General features: G+C 43.8%; 1 protein-coding gene across 5 annotated transcripts in view; it reads left to right on the forward strand.

Annotated features, from left to right (window-relative positions):
• The window catches only part of ANKRD17 (ankyrin repeat domain 17), a 69727-nt gene that overhangs the window by 12067 nt on the left and 33176 nt on the right, over window positions 1-24484 (forward strand). For 4 of the 5 annotated variants that reach the window (XM_068188160.1, XM_068188161.1, XM_068188164.1 and 1 more), the window contains exons 2-3: window positions 23194-23347; window positions 23933-24089. In XM_068188160.1, coding sequence (XP_068044261.1) covers window positions 23194-23347; window positions 23933-24089 — 311 coding nt within the window. Of the gene's footprint in view, window positions 1-4448; window positions 4570-23193; window positions 23348-23932; window positions 24090-24484 lie in introns of those variants that run through there. The other variant, XM_068188162.1, reaches the window with a different exon arrangement.

The raw sequence follows: 24484 nt of genomic DNA on the forward strand, positions 1-24484 counted from the left end.
TCCGGCTGACAACTGCAGAGCTGTGATTGTTGCAAGAAGTGAAGTAAAATAACCAATATACAATGTGAAAATAGAAAAAACAGATGGGGTCATGATTTCAGGTGGTGCCTGAGGTTTGGGTTTGGACTGACTTGTTTTTATGTAACCACTGAGGATCTAGAATTAGGAGTTGGATTAATCTCTCTGGAGGGAGAACCTGAAACAGTAGGTTTAAAACTCATTTTGTTTTGTATTAACATAGAACTAAGGGACATCAGAAATTGCACCAAGTGGTGACTGATGCAAACTGCCCCAAAACAGAGATGATGCTTTTGGGGTATAACAAGAAGAAGTAGCAGAGAAGAATGTTATTAATGTCTTGGTGGTTATACTGATACAATGGCTATACTGTTATAGGCTGTAGTTCCTAATGAAGTTGATAAATCCTAGTGCATTTATCTGGAGCAGTGGGTACCCTTAGGGGTATCTGTTTGGGTAAACATTCAGTTCTAGCTTAGTTGTAAAGGGGTTTGAAAAATTCTTTTTATTCAAAGAGCAGATATGAAGAACTGGCAGCAAAATGAACTAAGGTGGGATTATCATCACTCTAAAAATGGAAGAATTGGGACCAACACAAGTTTGAAGCAGCCTTTGAAAAATCTGTGTGGATATTCCTTGCACTGAGTATTCTTCCTGTGCATCAACGACTGCTCCTGTATCTTGTCATGGTTTTTTTCTTTCATGTTAGAAGAGCAAACTTGGTCATTTGAAGGTTTTAATGATGGAATTTTTCCATTGGCAGATTAACTGAGACTTCTGATTTCAAGGATATTTCTAATTAATGTGAAATGCCCACATTGTGTGTGTAAGTGTATCTTGTTTGGACTTTTCATTGTGATAGGTACCTCAGTTTCCAAAGTATTCTGTGTGACAGTGGTGGGGGTTTTGCCTCCTGGCACTCTAGCAGATAATCAGAATGTCATCAAATTTGGGCTGAAAACCGACTCTGGTTTTTGGTCTTAAATGTCTCAGGAACTTTAGGATTCTGTCTGACTGTGTACTCCTTCTGGAAAGGGAAATACTTGGGAATGCCTGCTAAAGGGTATAATTGATAATTGGTACTGTATTGAGGGCCTGTTTTCAACTCTCCTTTTTTTCTTCTCAGAATGATTTGGTTTTTTTAGTAATTAATGCACCTTGTGATTTTGCTGAATAAGGTGTTAGTAGCTGCATGAGGCAGGGTTTAAACAGCCCAACCTTGACATTGTGCTCTGAAAACACACACAAAAAAGTGTGTTTATATGCTTTGGGACAGTTGGTGACCAGTACTGCTCGATCAGCTGTAACTAGATAACAATGTGCTTTTGTGATATAAGAGTGGGAATTGTCTGATCAATTGTTCAACGCTCACATTTCTGGGTGCCAGAATCTGTCTCGGATCAATGGTTGAAATGCTTGTGCTTCAGGGTGACGTGATGCCAGTTCAAAATTGGTGGTGGCTTGCGTGGTACCGGGAGGTTGGAAAGGAGGATCTTCCTAAAAACTGCCTGCAAGCTCTTGAGCGTGCACAGCTCTGCTCTGCATGAGCAGCCAGGTTCTTGTGGAGGGTTTTATTCTCCCCTTGGTCATTTCCATGTAGTTACCAGTGCTGTGTGGGGGCACAGTGCGGAGCAAACCAACCTAGATGTATACCCATCCCTAGCTTTGCTCTTCTCAGAACACTCTCAGGATTCCCCTTGGCTTAACACGCTTCATGGGGCTTGAAACAGGACTTTGTTCCCCGTTTTTAAGTCTTGTCTCCTCAAGCTGCACTTCAGATGTTTTCTCTCCCACCGTATGTGGGGGAACAGAAGGGTTTTTGGGTGTTTTAGGCTCACAGAGTGTAAGGGATGTGATGGATGGACACAGCTCAGAAAGCTGTGTGGGTTTAGGGTACCTCTTGATCAGGAGAACAGGCTGATTTTTAGTAGTGGATGGTGATAAATGAGGGTACTGAGTGGATCGTGCTCTTCAGCATAAGGCTAAATAAAGATCCTTCACTTTCAAGTAGGAGCTGAGATGTTTCGAAGAGATAATGTGTTTTATCTTTCCTAATCAAGCACTTCAAGTAATTCCTAGAGCTGGACTTGAAAGTGAGGATGAAATGGGTTTGTGTTTACCTGTGCAGAATTAAAGATGTATTTCCTGACCTGTGTATAAAACCCAAAATCACACAGTAGAAATACAAAAGAAATTAATCACAAGGGTCTCAATTTTTTTTTGTTTTTACCCCAAAAGGTTTGGTTTTTTTTCCTTTATTTTTCAGGAACAGAATGGAAGCATTTGTTAAAGCCTTTACTTTACACCACTATGAGATCTTCAGTAAAACATCAAGAGTTGGGGATGGGCTTTTTAGAGTTCGGTATTCCATACTGTAAATATTTTTGAAGTATGAAAGAAAGTCTGAGATCTCATTTTGCAAACAAGTGCTTCTTTCTAAGCCAGCATCAGAAAGCTGCCAATTAAGGTGGGCCAGGGGAGAGGAGGAAGGATTGGGTATTGAGGTTTTGAGTGTGAAATTTGGGATGTTTTGTCTGCTGCCTTCGAACAAATGTTGAGGGTGACTTGCTTTCAGTGCCAGGAAGGTTTTTTCACTGCTCTCATGGCTCACACGTAGAGTCCTCACCTCTCTCATGGTGTAAGGGAAGCTCTGAATTGTCCTTTGGGTTAGGGTTTGTAACTGAAGTGATGCTGTTGCAGACAGGGCTCTGCAGTTTCCCCAGCAGAAAGGGAAATTGTCCAGCTCTGAAGGCGATTGTGTTCCTTCTCCTGAAAATCTGGTGCTTGATTTGTGGATCTGGGGGAGACGATGCAGTTCAATTTGCCCTGTGTGGAGCAGCGAGCTGCTTTTGTTCCTGTGTAATGCTGCCTTTGAACTTGAAAATGTTTTCAGTGGTTCATGTGTGAAGTATCTCTAGCTCAGTGCTAACTTGTGTGCTTTAAGCTTCTTTTTTTTTTTCTTCCCTTTTTTTTTTTTGTGTGATATAAGGTATCTGTTAATTCTTTCTGAGGCTAAGAAGACTGAATAGCTTGTCTTTTGAGACATGAGTGTTATGTGGGAGGTGGTGGCTGGTTTTTTCCTTTTATATATATATATATACAAAGAAATCCTTCAAGCTGTCAGGGACAGCTTTGTACTTGGGCTAATGTTTGTGCATTATTGCTGGATTTCATGTACACGGGAACAGTTGCAAGGGGCTGCTGGGGATGTTAGAAATGCCACCCTAAAAGCATGACTCCAGAGGAACAGTGGAATATTATTCTGTGGTTCTTCCTTGGATTAATTATTGTAAAACTGTAAAATCTGGGGTGTTTCCTAAAGTGGAAAAACAGTGGAAAATTGGACAGCCCGAGCAGGTGTTGAGTTTTTTTGAAATAAGGGGCTTTGTAATAGGTGAGTAGGATGTAAGTCCCATTTTTGGTGGTTAAATAACATTTTTAAATGGAAGAATGCAGCTAGGCCGAAAATTTATAATGATCAACTGGAATTTCTCTTTGTGATATTACTAGCCAGTCTGGCTAGCATTTTAAATCCAGGTAAGAACATTCTTGCTGTTAAGTGAGTGTTTTAAACAATTAGTATTTTTTGGGAAAAGATAGTTAAACTAAGTGATTACTATGAGTATTTCTTCAAGTAAAAATGTGAATTTAATTCCTTTGGCCATTGGACTCCTTTGTGCTCTGCTGAAATGACATCATGAGGGAGGAGATTTTTGGGGGATTGACAAGATTTATTATGCTGGATGTTTTGAACTGGAAAATGAGTTATTTTGTAAGCTGCAGATATGATTGCTCAGTGATTTTGACCTGCTGCGTATAGAATTGGTGTCACTGTCACCTAGGGTTATGGAATATGTAAGATATCATCTTCTGGTCCATTTGATGTTTTGGGTTAAGCAGAGAAGTGTGTGGGTAGGAAGTAGGTACTCATCTTGGTGGGTAGATGATGATGTTTCTCAGAGCTGCATTGTGGAGACCTTGCTCCATGCGGTCAACAGCTTTTTCTACTGGTGTCATAGCCTGTTTCTGGAATTCCAGCCACCCGGGAGCTGGGGGGAGGAGGGAGGGATGAGCGCAGCTGGAAATAGGGCAGCTGATGGAGCAGCGCTTGGAAGAGCTTCGGGAGGTTTTGGTGGAATGGGAAGACAGGTCATAGCACAGAAACAAATGTGGCATGGCACGGATCTGCCGAATCTGGGGCTGGGGCTTCTGCGAGTTCACGGCGGGGAAGGAGGTGAAATGATCCATGGAACACGTAATATTGAGCTGGTTCTGCTCGGGCTTTTTTCGTTTAATTCTTCTGTGTTTCCCTCCCTGCGGCACCGGCGGAGGGGCGCCGGACGGGCGTTGGGGAGCGGCACGCAGCCCCCCTCCGCACGTGGTGGTAGGCGCCGGGCGCGCTCGGGGTGGAACGGTCCATTTCCTGTTCCCGTGCCGCCGGCGGGGGGGGCCCGGCCGTGAGGGAGGGGGCGGCGGGGCATGGCGGCGGCGCCGTGAGGCGGGGCGCGGGCGGCCGCGATGGAGGCGTACGTGCTGGAGGACATCCTGGAGGTACGGCCGGGGCACGAACAAAGGGGGCCGGGGGACCGCGGGGGGTCGCGAGGCCGGCCCCCCGGCCCCGGCCGTTGGGGCTGCGGCGCTCGGTGGGGCCCGGGCGAACGGGGCCGGGCACCGGTGCTCCCCCCCTCGCCGGGAGGGGTGCGGGACGTGCACCCCTGGGGGTGACATTGCGGTTACATTACCGGGGATTTCAGCCACTGCCTGCCATAACTCTCTCTCATAATCTTTGTTGCCAGTGTTTCTGTTTCATAGAATTATGGAATCACAGAATGGCTTGGGTTGGAAGGGACTCTAAAGATCATCTTATTCCAGCCCTATGCTATGTGCAGGGACACCTTCCACTATCCCAAGTTGCCCCAAGCCCCATCCAACCCGGCCTTGGACACTTCCAGGGATGGGGCAGCCACAGCTTCTCTGGGCAACCTGTGCCAGGGCCTCACCGCCCTCACAGGGAAGGATTTCTTCTTGATATCTAAATCTACTCTCAGTCAATTTGAACCCTTTCCCCCTTGTCCTGTCACTACCCACTCTTGTAAGTAGTGTCTCCTCCTTTTTCCTGCAAGTTCCCTTCCTTCCCTGGAAGGCCGCAATTGGGTCACCCTGAAGCCTTTTTTATCCCAAGCTGAACAATCCCAGTTCTCTCAGCCTTTCTTCATAGCAAAGGGGCTCCATCCCTCTTATCACCTCGGTGGCCTCCTCTGGAGTCTCTCCAGCAGCCCCATGTCTTTCCTGTGCTGGGAACCCCAGAGCTGGAGGCAGGACTCAAGGTGGGGTCTCAGCAGAGCAGAGAGGCACGTTTGTTGCAGCGTGTAATTTTTCCTGCTGCATTTCCAGTTGTCTAAATGTAGCCTGTTCTTACTTCCGCTACAGGAGAAGATCTCCCTCTGCAGCGGTAATTTATTATGAAATAAATGACAGTATCTCTTCCTGTGAGGGTAGACTGGAAGTAACCTTTCAGCCAAATGGGGAGGCCTGCCAAGAAGTCATAGAGTGAAACAGGTCTCTATTACAGATTATATTTGCTGTAATAGTTGAAGGAAATGTTCCCTGGCCCAGGTTGCCCAGAGAAGCTGTGGCTGCCCCATCCCTGATAGTCTCCAAGGCCAGGTTGGACCCGGATGGTGGAAGGTGTCCCTGCCCATGGCAGGAGACTTGAGTGAGATGAGCTTCCAAGCCATTTTATGAAATACCTTTCTCTTGTTCCTGTTGTTTTTCAGGTTTTGCAAGCAAAAACATTGCCAGATGACTTGTCAGAATATTTGCATACATTTTTTATTGTAACGAGAAGCTGCAGCCTTATTAGCTGCTGTCAGAATTCTGACACAATAGTGCTTCCACCAGTGCTTGTCCTGTAGGCTTTTTCCCATAGTAGCCACACTTAGGTTACTCTAAAAATTTTGATCAATAGGAATACTTGCTGTTAACTTCTGTGTGGACTTTGGAGCTGCTTAACATAATACATCCAGAAAATTAACTCAGCTCTTCACTTTGTGCTGGATAAACTGGCACAGGTCTATGAGCAAGACATTTTCACCAATATGTGTGTGTGTGGCTGGGTTTGTGTGGGGAGGTAGGAAGAGCAATCGTGAACTGGTCTTTTGTGCCATCAAATAAATATTTCAGTACTTTACTTGACTCTTTGCATGCTGAAAGCTTTTTCTTTTTTGTTTTTGGTTTTTTTGTTTTTTGTTTTTTTGGTGGTTTTTTTTTTTTTTTTTTTTTGTTCTTTATTTTAACCACAGTTGCCATATGCAGCTTCATAGTATGTAAGTTGATAAGGTACATGGTGCTTATCAATAGTCCAGTTTGGAAGGGCAATTGGGAAGTTAATTTTGTCAGTGTAACAGAATTTGGACTTGTGTGAAATGAGCAATTACATCTTGCTTCTCAGTGGGATGTGGTGGCTTTTCTTCTGATAATTTTGTCACACATTCGCTTCCTGTTCTCAACACCAGCTGGATCCAGGTGAAAAGCATCCTTAGGAATCAGGCATGGCTTGTCTGGCTTTAGATGCGTGTGAAGTACGGCTGAGTCCGTTCATAGGTCTCTGAGGTCCTCTGGTAGCAGTGCAATCTATTTGTGATTTCTTAGCACGTCACTGGAAGCCATGTCCAGAAGTACAATTTATAGTTCCCTCCAAACTTGTTTCTGTTGTAACTTTGAGCAGTCTATTTACAGTGAGTGTCTTATTTTCCCAATTCAGGGCTTTTTTTACTCCCATGGAGCAATTTCCGGTGCTCATTCAAAGGCAGCAGTGTGGAGATGGAGAGAACTGCTCTTGCTTGGGCAGCAGATCTGTCATCTCTGTTGTTCTGAAAATAATTGATACTGCTTAGTATGTAGTTACATTTGGAGTGATCATCAGACCTTGCCTCTTCATAAAGTCTTCAAGAATGTTTTCCTTCTAAGCTGCTTATTATTTAAAACCAGAAAAAAGGCATTTTCTGTATTGTGCTAGTTAAGTTCAGTTGCCAAAGAGACCGAGGTTCAGATGGTGTTACAGGCCCTTACTGCAAGGGCTGCTTCTGGGGCCAAAATCATGTCTGAATGCTAAAACAAAAATAAATCTTCAGCAAATGTAATGCAACTGCAGGCAGACATGGCTGTCAGCCCAGAGGATTTCACACAGCATCCTGGCTGCCCTGTGCTCAGGCCACCTTCGAAGAAGGTGCAGGTGGTGCAGAAGTGGAGCTGGCTTTGCTGCTTTCAGCTGAAGACCAGCGTTGTCTTGGCTCTGTCTCTTGAATCTGGCGTTGAAAGCTTTGTGTGGGGATACAGGTGAATGAAATGCCCGCACTGTGGGGTTTAGCTGCAGTTAGCTGCTGCTCACTTGGATCTTTTGCTCCTGTATCCTGACCATATGTGTTTGTGGATGTGTGACTTGACTGACACAAGGCTTTTTGTGTTGGTGGAAGCTTTCAGGTTTTGGCTTGCGCATGCCAGGGAAGGAGTAATTACGTTACAGGAGACCTTAGTATGGTGTAGAGCTGTAGTTGTGGTTTTGGTGCTTGCTTTAGTCAAGAAGAGCACTCTGTTGGGTGGGAGAGTAAGAGGTAAGTTCAGTGCTGACAGATGAGGGTGTGGTCCGTGTTGTGTGCTGAACTCGGGCTCGTAGCTCAGAAATCCACTTAGGAAGCTTATGACAGTGGAGGGGTGAATTTATGTTTTCTGTATGGATTTGAGACTTTTCAAGAGAGCAGCCGTGTGCTCTGGCCTTCAGGTTCTTTGAAAGCTCATTTGTGCTTTGCTTTAGGGAGACAGGCTGGGGTCTAGCGCAGGCCCACACGTGGCACTTGCTTTATGTCCTTACTCGGTGCTTTTATGTCCTTCAGCTTAAGGTAGATATCTTCTACCCACTTTGAGCTGAAACTCAAAATCACTGTGAGAAAAACTTTATTACTGTGATATTGGGAGTATTTCCTGGACTGCAGAAGGGTTTTTTTAAATTCGATTTCATACTGGAGTCATGGGGATAATTTAATAATGCCCAAGATCCTCCTTCTTTGTATGTGGCTGCCAGTGGTGTAGGTGAGATAATATGAAAGGATCAGGTGTTACACCTTGGATTGTCTAGCTGAACCACAGTGGGGACAGCAGAGCATAGTTCAGGTGGTGACCACAAGATTTACACAGAGCAGAGACTGCCCTGCGTGAGCACACAGGTGTTCCATGAAACACTGGTGGAAGGGAGAGCAAACACTGAGTAGCAGAGTCGTGTCTACAGTGCATGTTCAGAGGTCAGGGAGGCCTCTGCAATGCAATTTTTTTTTTCTTTACAGGCCAAGTCTTTTAATATTTATAAACATTGTAGTCTCTTGGTCTGAAGATTAAAATCAGCATTATATTGCAGTGTTGGGGCATTAGTAGCTTTCCCACGTTCCAGCTCTTAAACAGGCTAATCCTTTCCCCATTTTCTTTCTCACAGTTTCTCTTAGTAATCATGCCTGGTTTGCTTTTTACCTGTTTTCTTGTCTTTAAAAAGAGTTTGCCCATATGAAGTTGGTGTTGGCTACTGTGTGCTCCAGTATTTCCTGGTGATTTCAATCATAGACTATCCTGAGTTGGACGGGACTCACAGGGTTCCATGGAAGTCACACTCCGCTCTGAAGTCCAGCTCAAAATCCAGCAGAGTTGTTGCAGTTGTTTGTAGGTTGTCGGGACAGCCTCTCTATGCCTTATTTGCAAGCCTGCTGTAGTATACCTTTCATTGAGGTACGATTGGTAAGTCTGGGCCACATCTACTCCCAGCCCCAGGAGATGAATATTGGAAGCTGACGTTCCTGTGTCCAAGGTTGTACTATGAGGAGGAAAAGCAGCAATCCTCCCACAAACAGCGCAGCACCGAGGCACCCACACGGGACTGGGAGAAAACTTCCTGGCAGTAAGGTTTGGGTGGTTCCCGAGGGCTCTTTTGTTGTCCAGTGCTTTCAGGCAAACCATGGGAAGATGATTGCCTTAGAACTGCTCTCTGCTTCCTACTGTCTCCTCTGCCTGTTTTTCCCATGACAAGAGGCAAAGGACTTGGAACAAGCCTGTGTTGAATCTCCCTAGAAAAGCAAATACTATCTTGGATTTCTGTGCCTCTCTTCCTACTGTTGTGCAGAGCAGGGAGCTGGTTCTGGGTCCCTTTGTGTGACAGATGGGATGGGAAATCTCGTAGATAAAATTCCTCTGAGTCTTAACCTGTTTCTTCTTGACTTGCAGGAAGAGGTTACAGACTTAATGGCATAATTTGAAGCCATTCTTGTTGTCTATGCTTTATTGCTGTATCTTTTCCAGTAACAGTAATGTGAAAATGCAATTATTGTGTGAGAAACCTCTAAGTAACCGACTTCGTACTGGATAACTGTGTTTAAAAGGTCAGTATCATTCAGTGGTTGTGTCTGCCAGTGAGGGTCTTACTAGGTGGGAAGTCTTAGCCAAGGACATGACCAGCAGGTGGGATCAGTTGATCAGCAAAGGTCTCTTTGGACCCAGGCTCTTTATCTTAAAACTCTTGGTTCAAATGAAGTCCTTAATCAAAAAACAGTGAGAGAATTGAGAGGGATATTTCAGACGGATGGATTTATTTAGATTTTTCTTTTTTTCTCCCACTCCTTCATACATCCTGTCCTTAAATGTTCATAGAAATATTTAAAGAGGATGTTTTCACGGCCAAGATACTTGTTACTTTTTTTCTGCATGTGCCTGAAATCTCTTCAGATCTTTGCCTCCCTGGAATTTACTGGCTGTGTTGACTGATAGGAAGTCACATGCTCTAAAGCTGAAACCCACACTCCAAACAACCTGTTGCGCTGCCTTGGCATCAGAATCTTGCAAGAAGGAAATCCGGGGAACTGGCTGGTATAAATAGTGGTTCTCTGTCACTTAATGGCCATGTAAATATGGAATAAATAAGATTAAATATCTTCATGGAACAGATGTGATGGGAAGCATTAAGGAGAGAATAGAAATGAAAATTGTTGTGTTGACTGCGAGGAAATTGGCACGTGATGTTTATATCTAACATGGGAAGCAAACACTGAAAAGCAAAGACTCCGCTTAAACTTGCTGTCTTTGCCCTTAAACATTGATTTACTTTTTAAAAATAGAATCTTTTTTTGATAAGATGGGAAAAACAGATATATTTGGACTTAGTCATACTTGTGTCTTGCTTTAACTACCTTCACAAGTCTGTTCATTTGCCATATGTTAAAAACTGTTCAAACCCCTTCAATATGCTGCAGCTTTCAGTTGGTTGTGCCAAATAGAGCAAAAAAAATGTAACTCATTTATTAGATATGCCTAACAGTAGTTTGTATTGAAGGAAGATTTCAAGGACTGTCAAGCTTGTCAGAATTTTAAGCAAATGAGTTGAAATTATTAGAAATAATTCCTTCTGTGCTCAGTTCCCCAGGCAGTAACAATAGGAATTCTAATCAGATACTAAATCCAACTGTCTCCTGCTGTAACTTTATCCTTTCACTTCTCATCGTAAGAGAAAATTGGTGAACTAGGCCATACTGGTTCCTTCATTGAAAAAAATACTTGCATTGTAAATGCCAAAAAAAGGAAAGGAAATCTGCATTACGATTCAGCTGGTTCACTCCTTTGTTGGGTTCATTTTTTGTGTGTGTGAGTGTGGTTGGTGGTTTGGGACAGTGGCACAGCCATGTCTTCATTTAACTTTATAGGACAGGAATAAATACAAATGAATTAAACTGGAGTAACTTGAAGCAATTTCAAAGCTCTTAACCTAACTAGTCACATCTTCCCAAACTATATTTGGCTAACATTATTAACATCTCTGCTTAATATGTGAACTTGGTATGCTGCATGATGAGAGATATCAGCACTTTTTAATATCAATAATTATTTCAGCAAGATAATTACATGAAGAAATGTGGATGTCCTCTAAGGACCTCTGGTTTCTACTATCCCCTCCCTGATTCTGGTAGGTTAAATTGGATGTGGGTTGCAGAACTTGTGGAGGCAGGATAAAAGCAAGTTCTGATGGAAGTCATCTACACAGGAAGAAAAATGGGATTTCTGTAGTTTGCCATAAACTGAATATTAAATAAGGTTTGTTCTTTTGGGATGAACCCGTTTCCCTGATACTCACTTAAAACATGTTCCTTAAGGAGCCATTCTTGAATCTCCAGGTTGTGCTGTGATGGTGAATTTCAGGCAGTAGCAGCTTGGCTGGTGTCTTTGCTGTTTCCTGGGTTGGGAAGTAAAGGTGAGGGAAATGGTGGCTAAACCTTCATACACTGAAAGGTTTCACAGTTTCATTTAAACTTTGGGAGGCTGCAATCAAAATGCACATATCTTCAACATATTTTTTTATTATTGCACAGATATTTGAAAACTCAGTCCTTCTGGTAACAATTTCTGCCATGTTGCGTTGTATTTGTTGTTTCTAATCTGCATTGCAGTCCACATCTCCTGTCCATCGGTCACTTAGTGTAGCATGGCTTGAGACAAGGAGCTACCACCTAATGTCAAGAAAGATGAGTTGTGGGGTAAAGAAACTACATTTCTTTGGCTTTTTCAGACTTTGGAATTGTGTTTTGCATTAAGACCCTGAAGAGAGGGATAGAGTCTTCTCCTAGGGTGTCCTTTCAGTGCACTGGTGCTCCTAATTGCTTTGATGATGGGACAGGAAAGCTCTAACTAGGCCAAGGTACACTTGGCATTGCTTGATGAAAAAAAATTGTTCCTGCATTCCTGTTTTGTTTTTTGTTGTTGTTGTTGTTTTTAACTTTTCTGTCACCAGTAGATGCTGTATTGCTGTGAAGGAGCCTATGCACATGTCAGTGTTTCATTCATGCCAAAGGGAATTCTGAGCTGGACTGGAACAGAGTAGCTGTTTGTGTGTTCATCCTGTCCCTCCTCCACACGTCCTCCTTCCCTTCTGCTGCCTCATCCTTCAGAGCAGAGCACTTGCTTGCTGTTGTGAAGAGCAGCCGACCAAAACCACTTACAGAAGGGAAAGATTGCCTGCCAAATTTGTGTAAGAAAACATGTGGGCAGCTTAAAACTATTTCTGTTTGAAACCCAACTGGTGCTGTGCAGTTCAGGCCACTTGTTCACTGTGTTTTATGCTCAGTGGCCACAGGGAATGATTGAATAAATGTGTGTGTTCTATGGGTGACTGTGGACCTGGTGCCTGAAATGCACATGGGCAGAGTGTGTGCAGGAGTGATCAGCATTGAGAATCTGAGAGGATTTCCTTTTTGCAGGAACAAGGAGGAAGAAACACTGCCTGAGTGTGCTTTCAGTATTGTTTTTGAAGGCTTTTAATCCCCAGTGTTGTCTTGTGGGAGAGAAACACAGTTCTAGGGGGAGTGTGGGTTATACATAGTGGGCAAAGCAGGCAGACTGGAGTGGGAGGAGAGCAGCTTTTCTTCCTTGCACTGCTGCGAGAGATGGATGTCTGCCTCTCATATGTCTTTTCCTCCTAAGTGGATCTTAGTTTTCCTGATCACAGGCAAGGAGACAGTCTGCTGCCACAGAGGGGACAGACAGGGCTTGAGAGTGTGTTGGGTAACAGTATTTTTTGCCACAGTTCATTTCCCATCCTTCATCAACCCACTGTGCTCCTACTGCAGAATGCCATTTTGTTGTCCTGGGGTTGGTGTATCATCCTTTCAGTGGCTAAAAAAAAGTGGGTATCTTTGCTTCTTGCTTGATGTTAACCTGATGTTGTACAGGAGTTGTTAAAGCTTTGAGACACCACAGTGTTGGGTGACAGCCCCAGCTGTTGTAAAGAAAGCTCTCCAGGTGGTTTTCGGGTATGAGAAAATATTCAAAGTGCTGCTACAAAAGTAAAATTTACTTGTCTATGAAGCAGGAAGGTTGTTTTTTCTTAGTTTTGCTGGTAACTGAATGGCTTTGTGGTTGGGAAGGGGAATTCTCTGAAGCATCAGGTTTGTGTGCACCCCAGATCCAGTTTGAGTAGTAAATTGGTCCTGCACAGGTGGGTGCCAGTGGGTGCTGGTGGTGGGTTTTTACAGATGCTGTCAGGAAGGCCTCATCCCAGGAGAAAACAGAGCTATTACCTTGGAAGGTGTGGGGAGGGCAAGGAGCTTCTTAGAGATGGGAAGATGCAGTGTTTGAGTCCATAAGAGAGGGCATTAGGAATCAGAATAACTTCATCATACAAGATACCAGATCCTTTACTTCTGTTCCCATTGCTTCTCTTGTCCTGTGATCTGACCAATCTGTTTATCTCAGTATCTGAGTGTGGGGATGAAGATACGTGGACAAGCATGGATTACTTACTTGCCTTCTGATACTGTTGAAGCGAAATATTGTTGACTTGATAGCTTGTCTGCATGTCAAATTTTCATGGAATGGAGGTCTGTCTTCTGTTTGGAAGCTTTGTGTTGTAAATGAGCATGTGAGCTGTCCTCTGTTTTGACTCTGAGTTTGACTTTAGGATCAGAATTGGGAAACAGAAATAAGTCATCTGACAACAGTTAGGAACCAGGAGTAAGCTCCTTATGGGAATTGTAGCTGCTGTAGTACTGCTGTAGTCACTTGTGGATGCAGGAGGAATGCAGCCAAGCTGACTAGGCTGAAAGTCTGTGCTGGCTGAGAAATGCTTTCTGGCACGTTCAGTGTAAAAATTTAGAGCATTTATTGTTGAAGACTGGAAAAGTCCGTGGTTTGTCTCTTCTTAACCTTAAAAACGCAACATGCTCTGTCAGGGAAAACGCACCATGCAGAGGCTTTCTTTTGGGAAATTGATTTTGGGTGGATATAGATGATTCTGATTGAAAGGTGTGAGGGTGGTCTTGCCTGTGAGTGACATGATGAGCTGTAAATGCTTGTCCTCTTTTTCCTCTGGATCTGCATGGTTGCTAAGTTCAGTGGCTTGCTTGGCATGGGCTCTAGAGGAGCTGCTTTGATCCGAGGGCTGGCTGCACTGCAAGAAAGGATTGTGTGCTCAGATGGGAGAGAGCTGCTCCTGCATGGACACACTTCAGCTCTGCTGTTAGGAAATCTGGGTGAAGGCAAGGCCCCACAGTTCAGTCTGCACAGAGCTTTATTGCTGCTGGCTTTGTCCACTTAGGAGTTCGGATGTCATGTTTCCATTGTTCAGCTGTGCTGAGCTACAATCCTTAGAAAAAACAACTTGTTTCAGCTGGAAATGGATGGGTGTGCGCAGTTCTGAGCTGAAACTTGGACACAGTGCATGAGGCCAGGCAAATTGAGTGAGGGAAAATATTCCAGAAAAAGTATTTGTGGTGGGAAGTTGTTCCACCTTTAGTTGTGCAAAGCTACTCTAAACTCCCTTTACAAAGGATGAGGGGAGGGTCGAGGTCTGTTGCAGCAAAGTGTGAGTGTGACATAGAAATGGCTGCTTATTGAGCTGTGTGAAGAGAGCTCAAGGTACTTCTCCTTGAAGACTCTGCAGGCAACTAATGGTAGAAAAGCCCCCTCAAGTTAATCAGTGATAAAGATAATAAATTATCATTGAGATTTCAACCTTGACTCTTGTAGAGATAGGACTGAAACAATGCATTTGTGTTTTTAACAGCTGAGGGTTTTGGAGTTTGTTTTAGGTCTTCAGCTTTTCCTTAGGTGTCATTTTAAAGGAAGATGCTTCAAAGATCCAAGTCAGTCATTGTGGATCTGTTGGTGTAGCAAGGTGCTTCATGGCATGCTTATATTGAGAATTAGTCAAATCTATCCTTGGACAGTCAAGGCAAAAGGTGAGTCCAGTGGGAAAGGAACGTGATTAACTGTTAGAGAAGGATTTTCTCTTTCTTGGGAGCTCACCTTCCTTAAACAAGGCTTAAGTGAATAATTAGTCCCTTAAAAGTAGGGCAGTGAGGAATAGGATCTAACAGTGCACAGCAGAACTCCTCAGTCCTTTCTCAGCGGTGCACACCTTGTCTGGAAATGCTGGTGCTGCTGCCAGTGAGATGTGTTTCAGGTAGATGGCTAAAATCTTCTGTTCAGAGCAGAGTCATGCTTTGTGTACTTCCCAGTTTTTAAGTACTGAATTGACCAAGTTGAAACAACTTCATATAGCACCTACAGCAGAACTACAGTGTCCTGTACTACTTGAGTTCTTTGCCTTCCTTGGTTCTCACTACTGAATCTGTCAAAGCTGGCTGTGTCATGTTTAAGGATCTTTCAGGGTGTGTGATGATGGTCCTGGGATATGCTTATCCAAGGAATTTTAGAGTCCTTGATTGTCCTTCAGGAAAACTCCAAAATGCTCCTTCTGTAGCTCTTGCTGCCGAGCCTGTGGCACAGTCTGGGGGTCAGAGGGAACGTAACCCCTCTGAGCTTTTCAGGGCTGTGGTGAGGTGGCTCTGGTTTGAGTGGCCCTATAAGTAATTTGCTAAGTAGCTTAGGTGATGCTTACCTCAGGTACTTGAGGGAGAGTCTTAGGGAGCTGCAGTTGTTCAGGTGTGACATTTGGGGATTTTGGCGATAAGGGAAGAGGGTGATTCTGGGAAGCCCAGTGGTACCATCTCCTTCTTTACAGTTATGTGATCCCTTTGCTTTGTGTCTCCTAAATAGATACAACAGTGAGGAAGACTTGACAGGTGACTTGCTAAGGGTGGCAAAAACTGCCTGCATAGGCTCAAGCTGTCCCTTTAGTATCCCTCAGTTGTTGGGTCTTTTGCAGGGGTTGGTTTCCATTATGGTTCTGCAACGGCATGGGAAGAACCTTTATTACAGGTGCTGCTGTTTGTCTGCGCCTCTGCTGTAGACCACCACAGCTCCAGTGATACATAGGGGTTATTCACACACTGTCAAAGCTTTGCTTCTGAGGTCAGTTCTTTCAAAGCTTCTCCAAAAGGAAGAGGTTTCTGTCAGAAGTTCAGGTTGAGGGAAGGCTGGGAGGAGAGTGAAGGTGTGAACTTGTGTTGAGGGCTTGGATTGAAAATGTGGCAGCTTTATATTGTTGATGTAACAGTGTTGTCTGAAGCTCATCTTTCAGAGGCATGAGTATGTGTTTCAGTGGCTTTTTTTTATAGCGATGTTTATATTTTGTTATTCATGTCAAAGACTGAAATGCGGGGTTTTTTTCCCCCACATAAATGTGAAATTTGGGCAGGGAAGTTAAAATGATAGTGAGACGAGGTGTTGCTATTTTTACACTGGCATGAATTTTTTCTCGCATGAACGGTTGCAGCTGAATACCAGTTAATGCATGAATTTGCTTCATGTGGAAGTAAGCCAAGTGCTTGGAATGAGGGATTGAAATGGAAAAAGAATATTATTCCTTGCAGTTTCACAATCTTCTTATAGCTGTGGCTTTCAGCATGCCCGCCCCTCTGTTTCTCTGTTTTTATTGCTGTGTATGCTGCTGGGAATGCAGCGTGCGGAGGAGAGGAGGGAATTTTCCTGTGAATACCTCAGCACCTGTCTCGTCATCAGAAGCACACTGCAGTCCTAATGCAGGTGTCCCTGCAGCAGAGACTCGGCTGGTGCCAGTCGTGGGGACTGTGTTATGCCATTTCAGCAGCTCCTTATGCTGCTCCTCTCACCTCCCTCCTCCTCTCCCCTTTTAATTTTTGTAGCAGCAGTGAGAGAAATGGAGTCTACAGTCAAAGAAATAAAATGAAAGAAGATACTGTTGAGATGTTCCAGATCTGCCAGACTTCAGATTTGTGCTGAATGAGGCCTTTTGGTTCGGGGAGGGTCAGTGCATGTTGAGAAGACAAGGAATCTGATTGTGTATCCCAGATTGGTGGGAGCAATCCTCACTGTGCAGGGAAGAGGTGGTGCTGTCAGACGGTGTCTGTGGTGACAGTGCTGCAGTAGTAGCAGGGTAGGGCAAGTGAGAATCACACAGCTTGCTCCTCTTAGGAAATACATTTGAGGAAAATACACAAAATCTGCAAAGCTGAAATGAAGTGGGCACTTGATCATCTGCTGCACTTAGCTTCCATGTCTGCTTTCCCTTGCAGTGACCAGGGAGCTGATCTCTATCTAAAGAAAATGGTGTCTTGTGTAAGGAGCCAGGAAGCCATCAATGATACTTCAGGGGTATGTCATCCTAATGAGGTGGTATTGAGGGTTTGACCCATAGAAATGACAGGCACTGCCAGAGCCTTGGCTTCAGTAAAGCCTTGGATGGAATTTTTTCTGTAATGCATTATTGATGCTGTGAAGATCTCTCTGCAAAGGGCCTTGAAACCTGTGTTACTAAGTGGTAGTTTCACCTGAAAACATGTAGGTGAAAAGACAGAACCCTATACTTTGCCTCAATAGTTAGTCTGTGAAAGTCAAAATCCATTCTCACTGTTGTGTTTGAAGAATGTGTAAGTTAATTTCTCCGTCTCGATGTTTCAAATCAGAGTATTTTTTCCAATAAGCTATCCTGAAACTGAGATGGGCTCATGTATTTTGAAAGCATCAGAGGTGATACTCTGAAGGCTAAAAGGTAGCAGGGTGAGGGAGAACAAACATGAAGTTCTTGCTATAGTATGGGGCATTATATCTTTTAATTTGCAGAAGTTTTGGGTTGCCAAAATGTTAAATGTTTAAATGTTGTGGTTTGGATCCCAAAGTGAAAAATTGGTGCTTGAAATGCTTGGCCCAGTTTGTCACATTTCAAATGATCCTTGCTTTGTTTTGATTCAGTCTTGCCTCATGAATCCCTTGATGTGCATCAAATGGTTAGACACAAGGCATGAAAAAGCGTCTTGCAAAGTGAACTTAGTTATTAGTCAGAGCTGGACTTTGTCCTTGCACTGGGAATGGGGATTTATTTCCTCTTGCGTGTTCCACTTGCAAGGTAATAGTATAAACATTGCTGTTTCTGTGTGAAACAGACTTCAAGTGTATTCCTGAAGTGAACAGTGGAAAATACGCTGTCAAGAAATGCTCAGTAATGTATGAAGTATAGATAGATAGATTAATTGGTTTTCAGTACAGTATCTTGGAGGTGTGAGAGCTGAAATTGTTCTGGAGGGAAAGCTGAGATTATCCTGGACAGGAGTTGCTGGAGTAGCAGGGAAAGCAGTGTGGCTGTAGGTCAGGCCTGAGGAGTTCCTCATAGAAATCAGGATTAAAACTGCTCACTCTAAGGGAGTCATTTTTAGCTGAGTAAGGAAAGAATCTGAAACTTCCTTGCTCTTCAAGCAGGGAAGTGGGGCTGAAGTCAGCAGAGTAGGACTAAGGTTTATTAACTGACCTGGTCATAGTTGTGGTTTTGGTTTGAAGGTAGCTTTGCAACACCAAACAGAGTTGAAAATTCTTACTGAATTAATTGTTGTCTTTAAAAACCTTCTGCTGCTCTCCAAAAGTTCTGGAGCTGGGAAAAATTAACCCTGTTGAAGGGCTTGCTAATCGGCAGTAAGTGCCTCACAAAGAACTGATCCAAAAGGAGTGTCAGGTAAGGTTTATTTTAGGGGGTGCAGTTTGCTGTCTGGCAATGGCCACTGGCTGTTGCCTTGTCCTTAAGGTTCTTTGGAAGGGCTTTGCTCTGGTAGGATCTGTTGGGCACCCTCTGGGTGTCCAAACACCAAAGGCCCAAATGCCATGGTAAAAATTCAGCAAATTCTCAGTTGTGTTCCTTGGCTAATAGAAGGCAAAAGTCCTCACTCAGAAAAGCTGAGACATGAAGTTGTGTTGGATTTTAAGACTGGAAAATAGGAGCCAGCGCCAAAAGTAAGCAAAAAGATTTTTTTCCTGAGAGGTGAGATTTTTTTTGTCTTTTAATACTTGTCTGAGCTAGTGTGGTTCATCCAAATCCGGTTTCAGATGCTGCTGTTTTATATTACTGTGCTTAAAAACACTGAAGCTTAAAAAGTAAATCCTGTTAGGTTAATGAGCCCAACTTGCTATTTCACAGCCATGCAGAGCTGCTGTGTGCAGCCTGGCTGCCAGACACTTCACTGCAGTGCACTGCTTCCTTGGTACTGCTTCAGGAACTCTGCACTAATGCTCTGAGCCTGTCATCAAGAGACACAGATAGTCCGCTGTCTTACAAATGGCTAAAAGGCAGCTCAGAACTCGCATTGCTTCCAGAGAGATGTCACTGGGTGTTTGTCCCAAGGTGCCATTCAGGTTCTTCTGAGCAAGGGTTTGGGCTGGCTAATGACACCGAGTGCCCAAATGTACCGTTTGGGCCACTCGTTGCTGCTCTGCCTCCACACGTGGCATGTTACAGACGTGATTTTAGCTTTTATAGTTTGGACAGAGTGCTTGCTCTGACTAAATGCTGGAAGGCAGGAGCACATCAATGCTGGGTGCATGCAGGATGGCCTGAAGGAGGAGGAGCAGGGAATGGGATCAGCAAAATGGGCTCTTGGAATCGGACAGGGAACCTGAGATAGGAAAGAGAATATTACTTTTTACAGCCTTTTCTCAATGCTTCTGGGTTGTCCTTACAGCAAAGATGTCATTTAGGAAAACTCTTAACTCAGCGATAACCAAATGCTAGAGATGCTCTGTAAATAAGCAGAGCCATGCTTTGATTAGATGGATAAAAAATGGAGCTTGTTGCATTTGTGGTGAGGGTGGTGGGTGGTGGGAACCAGGTCTTTTCTGCCTTGTTCCTAAAGTGAGTGTTTAAGAAGTGGTTTTATTCTGATAGAGTTCAGTTCATTTTGAAGCTCTCTGGTAATGGAGCTGGTGGCAGGTTCTGCTGGGAGTAAGGTTAGAGTTGTTGTCGTTTTAGCTTGTGATGTTAGTTTAGGCATTGTATACTCATTTTGGTACTTTGCCTAGCTTGGTACCTTTGTTGATTGTGTGGTTCTAGAGTCGCTGCTTGGGGCTGGCTACTGCATTTCTTCCTCCTAGGAGGAGATGATGTGAAGAGACAGTTGTTTGTAGGTGGGATGTATTTTCCCTTCTCCCTCCCTCCCTGGCTGGTGTAAAATTAGGAAGATGGTAATCTATGTTTAGCCTTAAAAGCAGCAAATTTGAAATCAGTAGATAACCCAAAGCTTTTCTTCAAGTCCTTAATGCTAGAGAGTTGTTTATTTGTTTGGGGTTTTTATGTGTGTGTAATTACTTAATGTTTTCTTGTGTCTTCTTACTGTGAGGGAAACTCTGAGAGAAGTTGATTCTTTGACCTTGGTTTACATCTGTGTGAGATGATGTGGAGGTTTGGGTCCACAGTGGGATCTGTGCTGTTGGCAGTTTTGTGTGCGGGTGGCTTAATGGAGAGAGATGAGTGAAGTCAGAGTCAGCATCAAGAGCTGAATTCTGTCTCTGTTTGATTCAGCACTATGTGGTAGCAAGAGCCACGCCAGTTAGGGCAACTCAGGTGTGCTTTGTCTTCCTGTCCTAACCTGGCATTTGTTCAAATGCACGTTCAGTATTTGGTGTTTGTCAGTCAGAACAAACTTACTGGCATCTTACAGGGCTGTCTTCGGGGTGTACAGACACGAGTCCTGTTCGCGAGCAGCCAGAACCTGGGAGTTTTGTTCTCCTGGCATCTTTTTGGTAGTAGACGTGTCAAATATACTAAAATTGTTCTGAGCAAAGTAAACCTAGGCCAGAACATGAGATTCTTACTGCAGGGTGAGAGGGTAGGAGAAATCTTGTAATAGGGTTTATGTTGGGCCCCTGAACAATTGGGTTATGTCAGAGTATTGTTGGATTGGAGGAATGCTGACCGAGCGTGCAGATGAAATATTCTGATACCTAAGGTGGAGCACTTGTATGCTATTCTACACTTTTTTTTAGTCAAGGGAAAAAAAAATACATCTGAAGCTCTTTAGAGGAAATGTCTGTTTACTTGACCTGGTACATGGAAATGCTTTGTCTTCATTTGTAGCTTCTGTGCAGAAGGCAGGATTTTCTGAGAAGCAGAAGTACAGTTTTCCCGTCTACTATAACAGGGGTTTATTCCCTGCTTTGGTACACCATGTCTTTAGCACTCTCCCTTGGTGTTGTGTAGAAAAACTGAAAAGATGAGACTGTAATGAAACCCTGTAGGTAAATAACAATTTTGAAACTTCAGAGGAGATGAGAAGTTCTGCAAGCTGCAGGCTGAAGATGGATCTCTTCTACCTTGTAATAGAAAAGATTTTTACTCTGTATTTAATATTAAAAAATAGTGTCAAGTGTTTTTCCAATAAGATAATTTCTTGATACTGTTCTGAAATGCTTTCAGTGACAGCACATAATATAAATATTCCCCAAACTTTCTTGTGAGGATGTTTTCTCCTGGTCCCTCATGGGAGTCTCAGTGCTGTGTTGTTTGTGGGTGGATTTCTGCTTCTCCCTGTTCCCCTTGGGTTGTTTATTTAATCACACCATGCACATATTCTTAGCTGAAAGGAAGATGGGAAGATTTTTCCATTTGAAACTTAAACTGCATAAAAGACCTAATTTTGGGGAGAGGATATGTGTGGGGGAGAATAGTTTTCCTATTTTGACTTTTTTCTTAGCAAATATTTCATAGTGTTAGGAAGAACCACGACCAGCTGTTCATTATTTCACTTGGAGGAGGTTTTTTTCAGTTAGTCTGAGCAGTTGGGATTTTGCATGAGTTGGGTGAGCCAAGAATCCTTCCACAGCTCCGGAGTTTGCCTTTCCAGGGGTGAAATCTGTCGCTTGGCTCCTGAGCAGCACAGCGGTTCCTCTGTCTTGCCGCAGCAGGCTGTCTGTCCTCTGGAAGACTACAAATGGCAAGTCCTCAAATGAACCAAAACAGGCCTAAAATATCAGTGAAGGTGCAGAGAGCGGTGGTGGGTAGAGGACCCTAGCAAGGAAGGGTTCCTTAGGACTTGGGAGGAAACTAGGAGTTGCCTTCACCAGTTTGTCAAACTGGAGAGAGCAGCCTGTTCACACTGCTGTGTGGCCTGGAGAAAACATTGCTGAGGAGTGACAGGCAGTGCTGCTGGACTGTCCCGCTCTTGGCATCAGAGCCACTTTGGTGTGAAGCTGGAAGTCCTCCTTTTCAGCTTGATGTTCCCAGATTTGGCGGAGGAGAGCAGAGAGGCTGCAAAAGAGCAGAGGGAGCCTTTAGAGGTGCCCTTGAGATGTGTGTTTGTGTATTGCCAAGAGCTGACCAGAGGTTTTGTTTCTCAATGGAGATGTTGAAGGGATAACATGAAGAAAATGGGAAAGTAGTGCTCAGCCTGCCTTCCTTAGCAAACAAGGGGTTCGGGTTGAAGCTGAGTGGGAGACAGACTGCAGAAGGCAAAAGCTGCATGAGCTCCCCACTTATGACAAGAGAATGGATGGGAGGCTGGAGGGACCTTCCAGGAGTCCTTAGATGAACTGCCTGCTCTTCTGGTTTATCTGCCCACATAGATGGAATCTTGGGGAATTTATCTGCAGGAATCTGAACTTGTGAGGCTCATGGGACTGCTTTGAAACTTTGGAGACACAAGTGAGGCTTAAGAATAAAATAAGTTTCTGTTTCAGTGAGGTATATTCCATGTGGGAACAGATACAGACAGTGGCTGCTTTTATCCAGAGGTGACTCCAGTTTTTAATTGTTGTAGGAGTGGCACATATGATTTCTCTGTTAGGCAGACTGGCATTTAAATTGATTCTGATTTTGGATTTGGATTGGGGTTTGGGTTTTGAAACTGGGAATTTTGGAAGCTGTTGAGCTTTGTTAGGGGAATGTTTAACTTGGTCTTTATCATTTGATAGTTGTTTCAGTGACTAGGTCACAGGCTGTGGAGTGAGCTCATGGAACTCTCAGAGAAGTCTCCTCTCTGAACTACTTGCCCCAGTTGTCCTCTAGCAGGCAGGACAACACAAAGAGTATTAGGGCTTTCTTCTCTAAAACACTCATTGTGTTCCTAATTTCTACCTATTTCACAGCAAAAACAGATGGACAGCACAGAAAACTATGGTCTACAGAAGAATTTGGACAACTCAGCATCTGTTTTCTAAAAAAGGCAGATATACAGATGCATATTGTATAGATCAAGTTTCAGAAAAAGTTTTCTTGAGAAAGATGCTGTGACATGAAGTCACTTTGTAGTGGTGTTGATATTACGTGGAAGGTGTTGCTTGCATTTGTGGTTCTTTGGATGTTAGATTAGGAGACATCAGACCCAAAGTGAGATACCTGAAGCCAATAAAGTACTTGAAAATAAAATACTTCAATAATTAATGCAGCTGTAGCATTTTGTGGTTTAAATCTATTTTGGTCAGTTATATCATTCTTAAACCAGATCTGTTACTTTTCAGGTGGAATCATTTATCTTGGATCAGGATGATCTCGAAAACCCTATGTTGGAAACAGCTTCTAAATTGCTGTTGTCAAGTACTGCTGATGGTGCTGACCTGAGAACAGTAGATCCTGAAACCCAGGCAAGATTAGAAGCTTTACTTGAAGCTGCGGGTAAGTCCTTGTGTCCCGTACAGGTTTAACCCCAAAGCCCTTACAAGAGTCCATACTGGAATCGCTTGCATAAGGCTAATCCATAGGAGCACGATACAGCTGCAAAATGTACGCCAGGGTGGATTTGGCAAGGGGGTCACAGAGGGGAAGAAGTTTATTTTAGAATATTCCAAGGTTTAGAAAATCAGAATTTCACGTGAAGATGTTTACAATCAGATTTCTCCAGTGTTGGCGTTCTAAAAGCCTGAGTCAAAATGGACGCCTGACTTTGGCATGTGCCATTATGTCAAACCCTAAATGGCTAAATAGGTTTTATTTTGTACTAGTTGCTGTATGAAAAGCATTAATCGTTGTTTATATTAAGTAGTTTCAGTAGCTGAAAACAGATTCCTTCTGTGGATTGGAGAGTTTCAGTCACATGCAGCTTTTAATGAGTGTTGTGAGCAGTTAAACCCATCATTCTGGAAGCTGTAGTTGATTGTGCTTGGAATGTTCCTGCTGACAGATCTCCTAGGCTCATTTTCAACTTGTGTGTTCTCTCCTTTGCTGGCACGCGTCCCCGTCGGTTGTGAATTGGAACGGCAGGAATAGGGAAGCTGTCCACAGCGGATGGGAAAGCCTTTGCAGATCCCGAGGTGCTCCGCAGGCTGACCTCCTCGGTCAGCTGCGCGTTGGATGAAGCTGCCGCTGCGCTGACCCGAATGAGAGCGGAGAGCACAGCCAATGCAGGGCAGACGGACAAGTAAGCCAGCTTTTGTCCTGGAGCTTTTCTGCCCTTTGCTACTTCTAGAAGCGGTTTTTCTTGTTCTAGCACTTGCGCTTCAGGGATGATGAAACTCTTACTCAAGTGGAATTGGTGCCAAGTTATCACATTTGCTTCTCCTGCTTAAGTATTTGAGGACTGGCAGGTCTTGCAGCAGAGAGTGAAGCAATTCATGCTGCTTAGAATTACAGATCGACACTCCAAGGAGTTTATCATGACCAGCTAGAGAAACATTTCTAAGCTCTTTAATGGTATGGGTCTTAGAACTGTTCCATACAGTTGCAAATCCCCAAATGGGTCATTCAGTGATAGCACGAAACAAGATTTCAGATCAGAAAAAATCTTTTAGGGAATTTCAGAGTGCCTTTTTAATT

Source organism: Anomalospiza imberbis, chromosome 4 (genome assembly GCF_031753505.1).
Source record: "Anomalospiza imberbis isolate Cuckoo-Finch-1a 21T00152 chromosome 4, ASM3175350v1, whole genome shotgun sequence".
NCBI lineage: Eukaryota > Metazoa > Chordata > Aves > Passeriformes > Viduidae > Anomalospiza > Anomalospiza imberbis.